General features: G+C 34.1%; 1 protein-coding gene across 1 annotated transcript; it reads right to left on the bottom strand.

The window, feature by feature from the left end:
- Positions 1-11,420: 11,420 nt before the first annotated feature.
- Positions 11,421-11,954, bottom strand: LOC141661047 (uncharacterized). The gene has a single exon (XM_074468028.1). It carries the CDS (start codon positions 11,952-11,954, stop codon positions 11,421-11,423), a length of 534 nt encoding a protein of 177 aa, XP_074324129.1.
- Positions 11,955-16,067: the final 4,113 nt, after the last annotated feature.

Genomic DNA, 16,067 nt, shown 5'->3' with positions numbered 1-16,067 from the left:
AGTGTGACATGGGAGATTACTCAAATGTTAAATGCTACAATTATGATGAGAAAGGCCACATATCTCCTGATTGCAAGAAAGGAAAAAGTGACAAAGGCAAGGCACTTGTCACAAAGAAGAAAAGCTGGACGGATACTTCAGATTCTGAACATGAGGAGAACTATGCCTTGATGGCAAATGCTGATAGCAGTTCTGATGATGCTGAGTTAAAGGTACCTCAAACAACTTATGTTTTTCATACTGATGATATTACTGAGTTGAGATCTTATCTTAAAACCATATTCATTATTTATAGAGATCAGACTTTAACTTGTGATAGGTTAACTTCTGAAAATCTGGCTTTTAAGAAAAGGAATGACTATTTAGAAAAAGAGTTAGTTATGTCCCATCAAACTCAGAAAGAAAGAGATGATGCTTTTTATGTTAGAGATGAAGTGTTAAAATTGAATCAATCTCTAAAAACTGAGTTAGAAAAGGAAAGAGAGATTATCAGGTTTTGGACTAACTCTGGCAGAACAACTCAGAATTTATTAAGTAGTGGAAACTGGAAAGAGGGCTTAGGTTATGGAGATGATAAAACTGAAACAGGAACTGAACAAATTAAGCCAATTATTGTTAAACAGACTACTAAGCCAAAGTTAAATCATGTTAAGTTTGTAGCTAAATCTGTAAAGTCTGATTCTGAAAAGATGAAAGATACTGAGACAGAAGTTAAGGCAGAGTCAACTTCTGAAAAATTGAAACATGATAAGACAATTGAAGTTAACATAGGCTTAATGACAAAGAAGCAGCTTAAGTATAAGCTGAAAGAGATTAAGAATGTAAACAAGGTAAAGCCACCTAGGAAAAATAGGAATGGAAAGGAATGTGTGAATAAAAGCAATAATTATATGCCTGTTCCTAATGCTCCTAGAAAGAAATGCTATAACTGTGGAAATTCTAACCATCTGGCTTCTTTTTGCAGGAAGAATATGAATATAAACTCCTTACCTTCTAAGTCAGGAGTTAAGAGTCAGTCTGTTAGATTTAAACCACAAAATCCTTGTTTTCATTGTGGTAGTTTATGGCATTCCATTTATACTTGTAATGAATATCATAGTTTGTACTATGATTATTATCAAATAAAACCTTTTTTAAAGAAAGTTAGCATTATTCCTTCTAGTGTAAGTTCTGATGTAAAGTCTGATACTGTAAATTCTGATAAGAAAAATGTTAACATAAACTCTGATGTTAAATCCCCTGCAAATGTTAACAAACTCAATAAGGCCAAAGGATCTAAGCAAGTCTCGGTCCTTAAAACTAATCATTAGTGGTATTTATGATTGCAGGGCAACTGAAAAAACATCCTAGTTCTGGACAGTAGATGTTTAGGACATATGACTAGAAATAAAGCCCTGCTATCAGACTTTGTGGAGAAAGCTGGCCCAGGTGTTTCTTATGGAGATGGCAACATGGAAAAAACTCTGGGATATGGCAATATCAATCTTTGGAATGTCATCATTGAAAAAGTAGCTCTAGTCTCAGGACTTAAACACAATCTGCTGAGTGTTAGTCAAATCTGTGACGGAGGTTATCATGTGGATTTCTTTGAAGAACACTGTGAAGTTGTAAGCAAATCTACAGGCAAAGTTGTTCTAAAGGGATACAGTCATGGTAACATTTATGAAGCCAAGCTTTCAACAAGTTTTGATGGTTCTGCAATATGTCTGTTAAGTAGAGCATCAATTGAATAAAGCTGGGATTGGCACAAGAAACTCTCTCATTTAAATTTCAGCAATATAAATGAACTAGTCAAGAAAGATCTTGTGAGAGGACTGCCAAAATCAGTATTTGCTCCCGATGGCCTTTGTGATTCATGTCAAAAGGAAAAACAAAGAAAATCTTCATTCAAGAGCAAGACTGAATCTTCAATTCTTGAGCCTTATCACCTACTACATGTTGATCTATTTGGTCCAGTGAATGTCATGTCTATTGCAAAGAAGAAATATGTTATGGTCATAGTAGATGAGTTTACCAGATACACATGGGTGTATTTCTTGCACACAAAAAGTGAAACTGCATCTAACTTGATTGATCATGTCAAACAACTGGATAAGTTGGTCAAAGACTCTGTGAAAATTTTAAGAAGTGATAATGGCACTAAGTTCAAGAATTTGATCATGGAAGAGTTCTGCAAAGACCATGGAATAAAGCAGAAATTTTCTGCTCCTGGAACTCCACAGCTAAATGGAGTTGTTGAAAGAAAGAATAGAACTCTTATTGAAGCTGAATGAACTATGCTTGATGAAGCAAAGTTACCAACCTACTTTTGGGCTGAAGTTGTGCAGACTGCTTGTTTTACTTAGAATGCAACACTTATCAACAAGCATGGAAAGACACCATATGAGATGGTGAAGAAAAAGAAGCCAAATCTGAAGTACTTTCATGTATTTGGATGCAAGTGTTTTGTTCATAAGACTCATCCTGAACAACTATCTAAATTTGATCTAAAAGCTGATGAAGGAATTTTTGTTGGATATCCACTTTCCACAAAAGCCTTCAGAGTCTACAATTTACGAACAAGGGTTGTCATGGAATATATTAATGTCTCTTTTGATGATAAGAAGTTTACTGGACTTGAAGATTTCAATGATCATGATCAGCTGAGATTTGAGAATGAAGTTTTAAATTCTGATTCTGTAAATTCTGATAGTCAAAATACTGATACTGCAAACTTTGATGGATTAAACTCTGATGTTATTGAAACTGTGGTGACTACGCCAAAGAAAAATGCATCTGTGCAGGGGGTGCATATTGAAGATTCAACCACATCTCAAGAAGCATCAGAACCTAGAACAGGCTCTTCAAGTTCTGATTCATCAAGTTCTGATGGACCAAGTTCTGATAATTCTGGAAACTCAAATTCTGAAGGATCCAACTCAGAGAGCATAATTTCAGGGGGAGCATCAGAAAATGTTGATGGAGACAGCATGGATCATGGGGGAGCATCCAGTTCTAGAGATAATTTTCCATCTGCAAGGAAGTGGACTAAAGCACATACAACTGACTTGATTATTGGAGATCCTGAAGCAGGTATAAGAACTAGAACAACTACATCAAATGAATGTCTTTATCACTCTTTTCTTTCTCAGACTGAACCAAAGAAAGTGGAAGAAGCTCTTTAAGATGCTGATTGGGTGCAAGGAATCCAGGAAGATTTAAATGAATTTGAAAAAAATAAATTTTGGACCCTAGTGCCAAGACCAAAGGACAAATTAGTTGTTGGTACAAAATGGGTGTTCAGAAACAAAACTGATAGTGATGGCATAATTACAAGGAATAAAGCAAGGCTGGTTGCAAAAGGATATTCTTAATATGAGGGAATTGATTATGATGAAACATTTGCACCAGTTGCTAGATTGGAAGCCATAAGGATATTTTTGGCTTATGATGCTCATAAAAAGTTTACAGTCTTTCAAATGGATGTAAAAAGTGCTTTTCTTAATGGAGAATTGGAAGAAGAAGTATATGTTGAACAACCTCCAGGTTTCGTAGATTCAAAATTTTCTAATCATGTCTACAGACTTGATAAAGCACTTTATGGCCTTAAGCAAGCTCCAAGAGCATGGTATGAGACATTAGCTCAGTTTATTCTGGAAAGTGGATTTAACAGAGGGACTATTGACAAAACTTTATTCTATCTCAACCATGGAAAGGACTTACTTTTGGTGCAGATATATGTTGATGATATCATTTTTGGTTCTACAAATGACAGACTTTGTGAAAGGTTTGCCAAGCTAATGCAGTCAAGATATCAAATGAGTATGATGGGAGAACTTAGCTATTTTATGGGCCTTCAAGTCAAGCAGAATGAAGAAGGAACTTTTATTTGTCAATCTAAGTATACCAGAAATTTGTTGAAGAAATTTGGAATGCAAGATTGTTCAAGTGCATCCACTCCTATGGCCACTGCAACAAAATTGGATAAGGATACTGGTACATCATTAAATATTACTGATTACAGAGGTATGATTGGCTCATTACTCTATCTAACTGCAAGTAGACCTGATATCATGTATGATACATGTCTTTGTGCAAGATTTCAAGCAGATCCAAGAGAACCTCTTTTAACAGCTGTGAAAAGAATTTTCAAGTACCTTAAGGGTATAGCTGATCTGGGATTGTGGTATCTTAGGGAATCAGACTTTAAGCTAATAGGTTACTCAGATGCAGATTTTGCAGGGTGCAAAATTGACAGGAAAAGCACAAGTGGATACTGCCAATTTCTTGGAGGCAGATTGGTTTCTTGGTTTAGCAAGAAATAAAAGTCAATTTCCACATCAACTGCAGAGGCAGAGTACATTACTGCAGGAAGCTGTTGTGCACAGATTCTTTGGATGAAGAATCAGCTACTGGATTATGGGTTAGAATTTTCTAAAATCCCTATTTACTGTGATAATCAAAGTGCTATTGCTATGACAGGTAATCCAATTCAACACTCAATGACAAAGCACATCAGCATTAGATACCACTTCATAAAGGAACATGTGATGGAGGGTACAGTGGAATTGTATTTTATTCCAACAGATCAACAACTAGCAGATATCTTCACAAAACCACTATGTGAAGCTATTTTTACAAGATTGGTAAATGAACTTGGAATGGTTTCAGGTTCTTTCTCTAAATCTGCTTAGTTTATGTTATGATACATCAGACTTTATGATCAGTATTTACAGATATTACTATGTTTATGTAGTCTATGCTTAAATTGAAATTTCTCTAAGTGTTGATTGTTGTCTGGTGTGAATTTCTAAACTCTGATAGTGATATGAATGTTTCTATGACTATTCAATCCAATGAGGATAAATGTGCTAGATGTTGACCTAGTAGTCTTTAATATACTAAGATTCCATGTTTGAAGTAATTGTTTATGTGGAAATCTCTTAACACAAGCAAATTCTGATGTTGAGCTTTGTTGGGTTTACTTTGTGTATCTTATTACTAAGTCAAAAACTAGAATAGTGCTTCTTATCTGTTAAGGTCTGATGTTTGTAAATCTTATGGATGAACTAAGTGCTGATAAGCCTCACTTATCAAAAGAAAAAGAAAAGAAAAGAAATAAATATCAGGTACTCCTTTGAGATCTAGAGAAAAATGTATATGGAAGGGAAGACCCAAGTGCATTGCTTGTATTAAGTAATATGCATTAGAAAAGCAAAATAAAATTTTCTTGGTGACTTTTCACATTCTCTGATTACTGGAGAAATACTCTGATAATAGCATAAATTCTGATAAGCATTAGTGACTCACTTACACTGAGAAGCCACTGTAAAAAGGAATTTCAAAAGATGCATAAAATGAGCACAAAACAGTTGAGGTGGACTCATGCATGAACTCATTCTGTAGTGGACTTCAGACTAAAGATATATTTTGAGCAGAGTTCTTAATTATGTCTTATTTCTAAGATGTACTGAAGTGAATCAGACTTTACTCTTTGTCTGATATATAGCTTAATGCACACACTTACACTCCATATGAATGATGAAAATTACTGTGGTGATCAATGTTATTTTAGATGAACAGTTTAATTAAGAAGCAAGTTGAAATGAACCATAGTCCTGCATTACATGCCACTCCTGTCGCCAATCATCACAACTCAACTCGATATTGAAAGTATCATAGTTCAGGAGCAAGTTGAAACGAACCATGTTTTTGATGAGTATGTAAAAAAAATGACTTTGTGAGAAAATGGAAGATGTATTGGCTGGAATGAATAGTTGGTTTAAATAGCCAATAGAATACCAAGAGACGCGAGGAGTATTTAATAGTTACAGGTAAAAATAATGATACCTCGTCTCCTTGGACCAATGTGTAATAATAACAGTCAGTAAAAGATCTAAAGCCAGAGTTAATGGGCACGGGAAATAAGTAATGATTACTATGCACATTCAGTTTTTCAAAAAAAACTGTTCCCACGAAACAAATGATTATGACTGCTTTATCTAACGTAATCCAATATTCTGATAAAATATAACCGTTTAAGTATTGACTTAAAAATAAATCAAGTAAATAAATAGTGCCACGTAAGCATCAGAACTTGATTATTATCAGAATTTAAAAGTCATCAGAATATGCTTCTTAACTTAAAAAGTGAATGTTTATTTCTGTAATTCTTCACACAAATACTGATATGGTTTCCTCAGAACTTAATCATCAGAACTTCCATCAGAACTTGTCCTCAGAATTTATGCAACTGACACTTAAACTGTTCATCTAAAACAACATTGATCACCACAGTAATTTTCATCATTCATATCGAGTGTAAGTGTGTGCATTAAGCTAAATATTAGACAAAGAGTAAAGTCTGATTCACTTCAGTACATATTAGAAATAAGGCATAACTAATAACTTTGCTCAAAATTTGTCATTAGTCTAAGGTCTACTATAGAAGGAGTTCATGCATGAGTCTACCTCAACTATTTTGTGCTCATTTTATGCATCTTTTGAAATTCCTTTTTACAGTGGCTTCTCAGTGTAAATGAGTCACGACTGCTTATCAGAATTTATGTTGTTATCAGAGTATTTATCCAGTAATCAGAGAATGTGAAAAGTCACCAAGAAAATTTTATTTTGCTTTCCTAATGCATATTACTTAATACCAGCAATGCACTTGGATATTCCCTTCCACATATATTTTTCTCTAGATCTCAAAGGAGTACGTGATATTTATTTCTTTTTCTTTTTCTTTTGATAAGTGAGGCTTATCAGCACTTAGTACATCCATAAGATTTACCAACATCAGAACTTAACAGATAAGAAGCACTATTCTAGTTTTTGACTTAGTAATAAGATACACAAAGTAAACCTAACCAAGCTCAATATCAGAATTTGCTTGTGTTAAAAGATTTCCACATAAACAATTACTTCAAACATGGGATCTTTAGTATATTAAAGACTAATAGGTTAGCATCTAGCACAGTTAGAAAAATCTTGCTTTATTCCATGGTCTTTGCATAACTCTTCCATGATCAAATTCTTGAACTCGGTGCCATTATCACTTCTTAAAATTTTCACAGAGTCTTTGACCAACTTATCCAGTTGTTTGACATGATCAATCAAGTTAGATGCAGTTTGACTTTTTGTGTGCAAGTAATACACCCATGTGTATCTGATAAACTCATCTACTATGACCATAGCATTTTTTTTCTTTGCAATAGACATGACATTCATTGGACCAAATAGATCAACATGTAGTAGGTGATAAGGCTCAAGAATTGAAGATTCAGTCTTGCTCTTGAATGAGGATTTTATTTGTTTTGCCTTTTGACATGAATCACAAAGGACATCAGGAGAAAATACTGATTTTGGCAGTCCTCTCACAAGATCTTTCTTGACTAGTTCATTTATATTGTTGAAATTTAAATGAGAGAGTTTCTTGTACCAATCCCAGCTTTCTTCAATTGATGTTCTGCTTAACACACAGATTGCAGAACCATCAGAACTTGTTGAAAGCTTAGCTTCATAAATGTTACCATGCATGTATCCCTTTAGAACAGCTTTGCATGTAGATTTGCTTACAACTTCACAGTGTTCTTCAAAGAAATCCACATGATAACCTCTGTCACAGATTTGACTAACACTAAGTAGATTGTGTTTAAGTCCTGAGACTAGAGCTACTTTTTCAATGATGACATTTCCAAGATTGATATTGCCATATCCCAGAGTTTTTTCCATGTTGCCATCTCCATAAGAAACACCTGGGTCAGCTTTCTCCACAAAGTCTGATAGCAGGGCTTTATTTCCAGTCATATGTCCTGAACATCCACTTTCCAGAACAAGGATGTTTTTCCCGTTGCCCTGCAATCACAAAGACCACTAATGATTAGTTTTAAGGACCCAGACTTGCTTGGATCCTTTGGCCTTATTAAGTTTGTTAACATTTGCAGCGGATTTAACATCAGAGTTTATGTAAACTTTTTTCTTATCAACATTTACAGTATCAGACTTTGCATCAGAACTTACACTAGAAGGAACAATGCTAACTTTCTTTAAAGAAGGTTTTATTTGATAATAATCATAGTACAAACTATGATATTTCTTACAAGTATAAATGGAATGTCATAAACTACCACAATGAAAACAAGGATTTTGTGGCTTAAACCTAACAGACTGACTCTTAACTCCTGACTTAGAAGGTAAGGAGTTTATGTTCTTATTCTTCCTGCAAAAAGAAGCCAGATGGTTAGAATTTCCACAGTTATAACATTTCTTTCTAGGAGCATTAGGAACAGGCTTATAATTATTGCTTTTATTCACACCTTCCTTTCCATTCCTATTTTTCCTAGGTGGCTTTACCTTGTTTACATCCTTAATCTCTTTCAGCTTATACTTAAGCTGCTTCTTTGTCATTAAGCCTATGTTAACTTCAATTGTCTTATCCTGTTTTGATTTGTTAGAAGTTGATTCTGCCTTAACTTATGTCTTAGTCTCTTTCATCTTTTCAGAATCAGACTTTACAGATTTAACTATAAACTTAACAGGATTTAACTTTGGCTTAGTAGTCTGTTTAACAATAATTGGCTTAATTTGTTCAGTTCCTGTTTCACTTTATCATCTCCATAACCTAAGCCCTCTTTCCAGTTTCCACTACTTAATAAATTCTGAATTGTTCTGCCAGAGTTAGTCCAAGTCCTGATAATCTGTCTTTCCTTTTCTAAATCAGTTTTTAGAGATTGATTTAATTTTAACACTTCATCTCTAACATAAAAGGCATCATCTCTTTCTTTCTGAGTTTGATGGAACATAACTAACTCATTTTCTAAATATTCATTCCTTTTCTTAAAAGCCAGATTTTCAGAAGTTAACCTATCACAAGTTAAAGTCTGATCTCTATAACTAATGAATATGGTTTTAAGATAAGATCTCAACTCAGTAATATCATCAGTATGAAAATCATAAGTTGTTTGAGGTACCTTTAACTCAGCAGCATTAGAACTGCTATCAGTATTTGCCGTCAAGGCATAGTTCTCTTCATGTTCAGAATCTGAAGTGTCTATCTAGCTTTTCTTCTTTGTGACAAATGCCTTGCCTTTGTCACTTTTTCCTTTCTTGCAATCAGGAGATATGTGGCCTTTCTCACCATAATGTAGCATTTAACATTTGAGTAATCTCCTCTATCAGACTTTCCAGCTTTGCCTTCAGATTTTCTGAATCCCTTCTTATCAAAACTTCCACTTTTCCTTGAAAACTTCTTTCCCTTACTGAATTTCCTGTAAGCTATCTTTGTGATGCCCTTCACCATAAGAGCACACAATCTCATTATCTCTTCATCAACATCCATCTTAGATAGATTTTCAGTTTCTGAATCCTCATCATCATCATCAGAACTTGATGAGTCTGAATCAGACTTTGTGATGAGAGCCTTTCCTTTGCCTTTCTTTGAGACAACCACTTTGGGGGATTCCTCCTCAGCCTTAAAAGCAACTTTTCTTGACTTTCTTCCATGCCTCTTGCTTCTTTGATGTATCTCAAGTTCATGAGTCTTGAGCATACCATAAATGTCATCAAGAGTTGTTTCATCAAGAGCATAGTTGTCTCTTATAGTAGTTGCCTTCAAATCCCAACTTTCAGGAAGAGCTAAAAGGAATTTAAGATTAGTATCTTCAAGATCATATTCCTTATCCACCAGTGACAAGTCATTCAAGAGTTTGACAAATCTGTCATATAAACCAGTTAATGACTCATCAGGTTTTGAGTCAAAGTGCTCATACTCTTGAGTGAGTATAGTCCTCGTGTTCTTCTTAATTGAATCAGTTCCCTGCCATCTTGTCTCCAAGGCATCCCATATCTCCTTTGCAGTCTTGCATTTAATTACCCTATTTGACATGACATTATCAATGGCACTATGTAGCAGATGTCTTACCTTTGCATCCTTGGCAATAGATGAGATATCTTCAGCTGTATACTCACTTTTCTCCTTTGGTACAGTTTGTACTGGCTGATCTGCAACTACAACAGAAATCTTGGTTGGCTTATGTGGACCTTCTTTAATTCTGTCAAGGTATTCTGGATCTGCGGCTTCCAGAAACATAGTCATCCTCACTTTCCATATGGGATACTCAGAAGGTTTTAGAATTGGAACCCTAATAGTCTCATATCGATTATAAATTTGAGACTTTGGAGTTTCTTCAGTTTTGGTGGGTTTGGTTGGAGTTTTCTCTTCTTCGGACATGATTGTTTTGGATCTTTACTGTATATGTGTTAACGGATTGCTCTGATACCACTTATTAGGTCACACACTGTAAAGGGGGTTGAATACAGTGTCTAGTACAATCAAATTGAATTAAGAACACAAGTATGAAACACAGAATAATATTATTAATGAAACAGTATTACAATGGAACCGTTCTCTCTCAGTGATGAACAAAATATCACGAGAGTTACTAGGGTTACAATGAATAATATCCTCGATTAAGATAACACTTATAGTGTAAACCCTATGCTGTGTTTATATAGACACACAGTTACAAGATAAACTTCTAATTGATATCGAACATAAGTCTGCATCCTAAAATATATCAACTAGTTATCTTTTCTTCCAAGTATTCTATTCTTCATATAATTCTTCTTCATGCATATCTCTTCTTGTGTTTGCCTTAATCTTCTTTCCTTCAATCAGTCGTCTTCCTCGTCTGAATGTCTTCTTAAGTCCTGATATTATCTCCTGATAAATATCTTCTGATAACTTAAGTTCTGATATCTTAAGTTCTGACTTCAGTATAAGTACTGATTTCCAGTTAAGTCCTGATTTGTCCTGTTAGTTAAGATCTGAAAATTAAACACAAATCATTATTAGACATGACATCACAAATATATCTGACAAATTTTACTAATATTAATTATGAAATTTATTTGTTAAATAATTAAGTGAGACTTAATTATAATACAAATATGAATTTCAAATTAATAAGAACTCTTAATTAGTTAAGAGTTATAATTTGTTTTTATACTCTCTATATAATATCTCTTGTGTGGCTGATTTTTTTGGGGTGCAGGACTATTATTAAAACCCTAGCCACCAAGAGAGAAGATGGAGAGAGCAAGAAGAAACGGGTTTGTGCTTGTACACATTCAATCCTTGAGTTCAAGCATTCGTGTGGATACCGATAGAGCGTTGATCGCGAGAGCGGGATGCGTGGTGATTGAACAAGCTTTGGATCTTCATTAGTCAACCAATTGGTAAATCTTTTTAAGGTAAATAATCTGATCTACGAATTAAATATATATTTTTCGCATGGATCCTGCGGTGGGTTTCGAAAATTCTGATTTTTTACATTTTTAATTACTATTTCCGTTGCGTGTATGTGCTCGAAACCCAACACTTCCAATCTTACTTGCGCCATGGCTTTGACTTGTACGTCATCCATTGTCCGACATGGGTACTATGTCAATTCCTCATAGAGTGGAGATTCCCGTTCTAATCCCCGCCTGAATGCTTCGATAGCCGTAGGGACGGCACAATTGATGATGGTCACCTTCTCTCTGTTGAATCTCGTCAAGTAATTACGCAAAGGCTCCCTACTTCGTTGGACAATTTTATATAAATCGCTGGTTGTCTTTTCGAACACCCGGCTACTCGTAAATTGCAAGTTGAACACGTCTGCCAGATCAGTGAATGTCCTGATGCTCCCTTGCGGAAGATTCACGAACCATTGTAAAGCCGGTCCTGACAGTGTAGAGCCAAACCCTTTGCACATACAAGCTTCCTTTAAATCCCGCGTTATTGGTACCATAAATATTCGTTGTTTATACTGTGCAATATGTTCCAAGGGGTCACTTGTTCCATCGTACGGGACCATATGCGGCACCGTAAAAAGTTTTGGTATTTCTACCAAAGTTATGTTATCGTGGAAGGGCGAATCAGCATAGCTTGTTGGAGTCGCCTTCTCTAATGGTTTAGGTACACCGGGAATCATTTCGATCAAACTTCTTACTTCTTGCAATTCTGTTTTGAATTCTTCAGTGATTTGGTTCCTGGATTTCGTATTCCTATGTCGTGATCTTCTTCAGTCAGTTTCTCTTTGACGATCATCACGACCATCGTATTGTTGCTCGTCACGACTCCTTTCCATGTCATCATAATTATTTGGTACATCCTCCATGTCTTCTATGTCAATGACATCATCTGTTCCATTCGTTAGTCCTTCATGTTGATCGTAGTTTTTTGCATCATCCATGTCCAAACGCCTGGGCTTGGGATGGTTTTCTTCGTCGCAGTCTTAGTTCTTGATTTGGCCGTCGTCAGTTCTTTCTTCAATATTTCATTCTCCGAACGCATCTTTTCCATTTCATCTTGCAACCGTTTCAATATCGCAGCCATCTCTTTGTTATTTTCAGCTTCACATTCCTGGTTCGTAACTTGTTCTCCGCCGTTTACCATCGTAATGCGTTAATCAAATCCTTAGCAAGTTTCCCACAGACGGTACCAATTATTTTTACTGATTTTTGTTGGATTAAATGCTAAGGATCAATGCTAGGTGTGAGCTAATTAATGCTAACGAATAAAAGGAAATATAAGTAAACTAGACACAAAAGATTGGTGACGCGGAAAATCCGAGAACGGGAAAAAACCGCGGGTGGGACTGTGTACCCAACCTAGAATGTAATCCACTAAATCAATGAAGAAGTTTACAAGTATTGAAGACAACAATCATTCATCGTTTTTTCTAATACAATGTGTTTTGTAGTTGTTCTCAGTTTTATTGCTCGTGTCTCTTCTTGTCAACCTATCATTTCTATATACTCATGCAACAACTTCCCCCTCTTTTTCTCCGTGGCTCCTTTCATCATCCCTTATCTCCGAATTTTTTTCCCTTTTTTCTCCACTTTCCATTCTCCCTATCTGGAATCGTTTGCTGTAGATAAATATCAATCCCTGAACTGTATTTCCTATTTATTCGGCAACAATGTGTACTAAGTCAAGTTTTTACCGGCTGTCCTTCACGTCCTATCCTTCATGTCCTAGGTGCTTATGACGTCAAGTTTACCTTCTCGTCTAGTCTTGACCACGATGTCGTCCATCATCTGATCATGTCATGACATCAGCGAAAATTGCAGACACAACAGACCCCTGAATGCACACAAATCCCCACCAATCAAAATTTTACAACTCACATATCACATTTTCTTAACATGTGCCCGACCCAACTTTAAGTTTTACCAGAAATTCTCTTTATGGTTTTAATTTGTTACTCTGATTTTACATGTTAGCCGCTCTCTTGAATGTCGTAAAAATTCACCGAAATTTTAGTATATTTTTTTTAAAAAAAATATGAAATATTTTGAGTCCGCCCTGCGCTGCAGACATATTCTACCTTGGTTTTCTTGTTTGATCCATGCTCATAAAGTTAGGAAGTTTGTTGTTGCAGTTATATATGCATGCTTTCACTATGAATTTATGACTATTTTGTATATGCGCAGAGTCTGATGACAATAAGCGAGCTTGTAAGAGTTTGGGGATGGAAGATTTTGTTTCCATGGAGCATAATTAGTGTATCATCCATGTTGACGTTACTCTACGTATTATATCGTCGCCATCACTGACAAGCTGCTATCTTCAGCAGGGGTTAAGGAATTTTGTGGTGCAATTGAAATTACATTACAAGTGCCAGTGCTATATTTAACATTAAAAATAGTGACGTATTAGAATAATGGTTATAGCCATTTCATTCAATGAGGTAATGTCCCCATTCAATTCGAAATGCCCAGACAGATCTTCGAGGTGAGTTAACTGATTTTGGAACACAAGTCGAGATGATATATACAAATTTCGAAGTGGTAGTGCATAGGAATAAGACCTGCCAGTTGGAATTTGTAAATAATCACCAAAAAACCTTCATTCAATTTCTTTTATTTTACTACTAACAAGAAGTAAGAAGTAGATAGAGGGGAAATTACTAGTACTCCTGTTTTCTACACTTATCTCCGACGCAATTCAATTACTGATTAATGAGAGTACTAGTAGTAGTTTATTTAATGAATGGCGATTCTGGAATTAATGAGGAGTCATGTCCCTTGTCTTGCCCAACTTCTACTCCAAAAACACATAAAAAATTGTTCCTTACAAATTTACTACTACTGTGTAGATTTAAAATTCGATGTGTTCATGTACATATACTAAATATAAAATTTTATAAATTTAATTTATTTTGGTGGGTTTATATTTTTTTTTATGATGGTGAACCCCTTTATCTGTAAATAAATTCAAGAGTGATCGAAAAATTCAAATTTGGGATAAATTATCACAAATTTCCCTCCCTCAGTTATCCAAATGGTGATTCAAATTTGGATAAGTGAATAATACTGATCCAAATTTGGATCACTTTATTTAATATAAACTAATGGTTTTGTTATTTGTAGTTAATGAGATTTTAAATTAATTTTTGATTTTTTAATTATATAATTGATAACAGAATACTCTCCATGTCCCATTAAATTTTATACATTAATTTTTGGCACGCTTTTCAATGTTCATTTAAAACATAACTTCACAATATTTTTTTTAAAAAAAATTCCTGAATAAAAATTTTATGTTTAAACTTTTATTCAAAAAAAAAATTAAAAAAACATTATGATACTATACTTTATAGAAATCTCAAAATGCGTGCAAATAGTGAAAGAATATTATTCAACGAGACGGAGGTAGTATAATTAATATTGACAGTATTTATTTTTAAACTAAAACTTAAAATAATGAGAAAACATAATTTTATTAAAATTTAAATAGAAGTATATTGAAAAGTCAGCAGTGCCGGATCCAAAAGTTGAGATTACTCCAATCGATGAAAATACTCGATTCCAATAATTTTTGTACCACTTTAGACAAATAACAAAATAAAGAGGCAAATATTGCACTTAGAGTTGCATTAATTGAGTATTTGTGGGAAGAATATACTAACTCAGAAAATTAGTGTGTATCAATAATATTTTGTATGTTAATTATTGTAATGAATGTGTCGTGAATTAATTGCACAATTTTAATATTTTTATGTGTATTAATTTTTTTTGATTTAATTAGTTTATAAAATGTTATATAAATTGTTAATAATGATTAAATGATAAATTTAAGATAAAATTGCTTAATATAATATTTATATATTATTATATATAAAAAGTAATTTAAATTAAATATTTAAGTTACACTGTTATAATTGGTGAAATTTGAATAGATCAACTGGTAATTCAAATTTCAATTTTTGAATCATAATCTTTGGACATGACCTAACAGTTACACCAATTAAATGTACTGAAATTAATTATGTGTATACATGTAGGAGTACTGAGTACTTTATGATAAGAGTCTATCACTTTGAATTGTTTTTTATAATTAAATCTCGTGATAGGCTTACATACATCTCGTCTAATCTTAATATGGTTAAAACAACATTTCACCTTTATAATTCTCTATTTAAATCTTAGTATATATCCATTTGGAATCGGATAGAGAATTTGATAACTATAAGCCCCTAAAATTGCAGATTAGGTACCCGGCCGGGACGGGTCCTTTGAAAATTATTTCCATATTACGATTGTTGGTATTCTGTAGGTTGATATCTATGGGGTCCCCTGTAGAAATTACAGTGAAAGAAGTTGCCTATAGGAGGAACATTAGAGTATGGATGTTTGTAATAATTTTTTAATATATTTGAACATAGCATAACTTTATATCAGTGGTTCATGTATATATAGGTCATAAACAGTGGTAACTATGGCGTGTGTGGCATAAAAAAGTTTGTTTGATGCTTGTAAATTTAAAATTTACGTAGATCTCATCTTACTTTTTTCCCGACTATTTGTTCTGGTTCTTTAAACTATAAAACCTAACTTTAACATCAAATACAGAAATACTCAATACATACTGGACTTAATTAAAATCATTATTTAAATGATTTGCATATGATTACAGTTAAGAAAAATTATGTATAAGTTAATAGAAAGGAACGAAGTACATGGGATGCTCCATATTTGCTCAGTCACTTGACAGAGGCATCTTAAATTAGTCTGGGTCATTTAAAACCTGAAATTTTATT

This window comes from Apium graveolens, chromosome 5 (genome assembly GCF_009905375.1).
Source record: "Apium graveolens cultivar Ventura chromosome 5, ASM990537v1, whole genome shotgun sequence".
Taxonomy (NCBI): domain Eukaryota; kingdom Viridiplantae; phylum Streptophyta; class Magnoliopsida; order Apiales; family Apiaceae; genus Apium; species Apium graveolens.
This window is presented reverse-complemented; position numbering and strand designations above follow the sequence as displayed.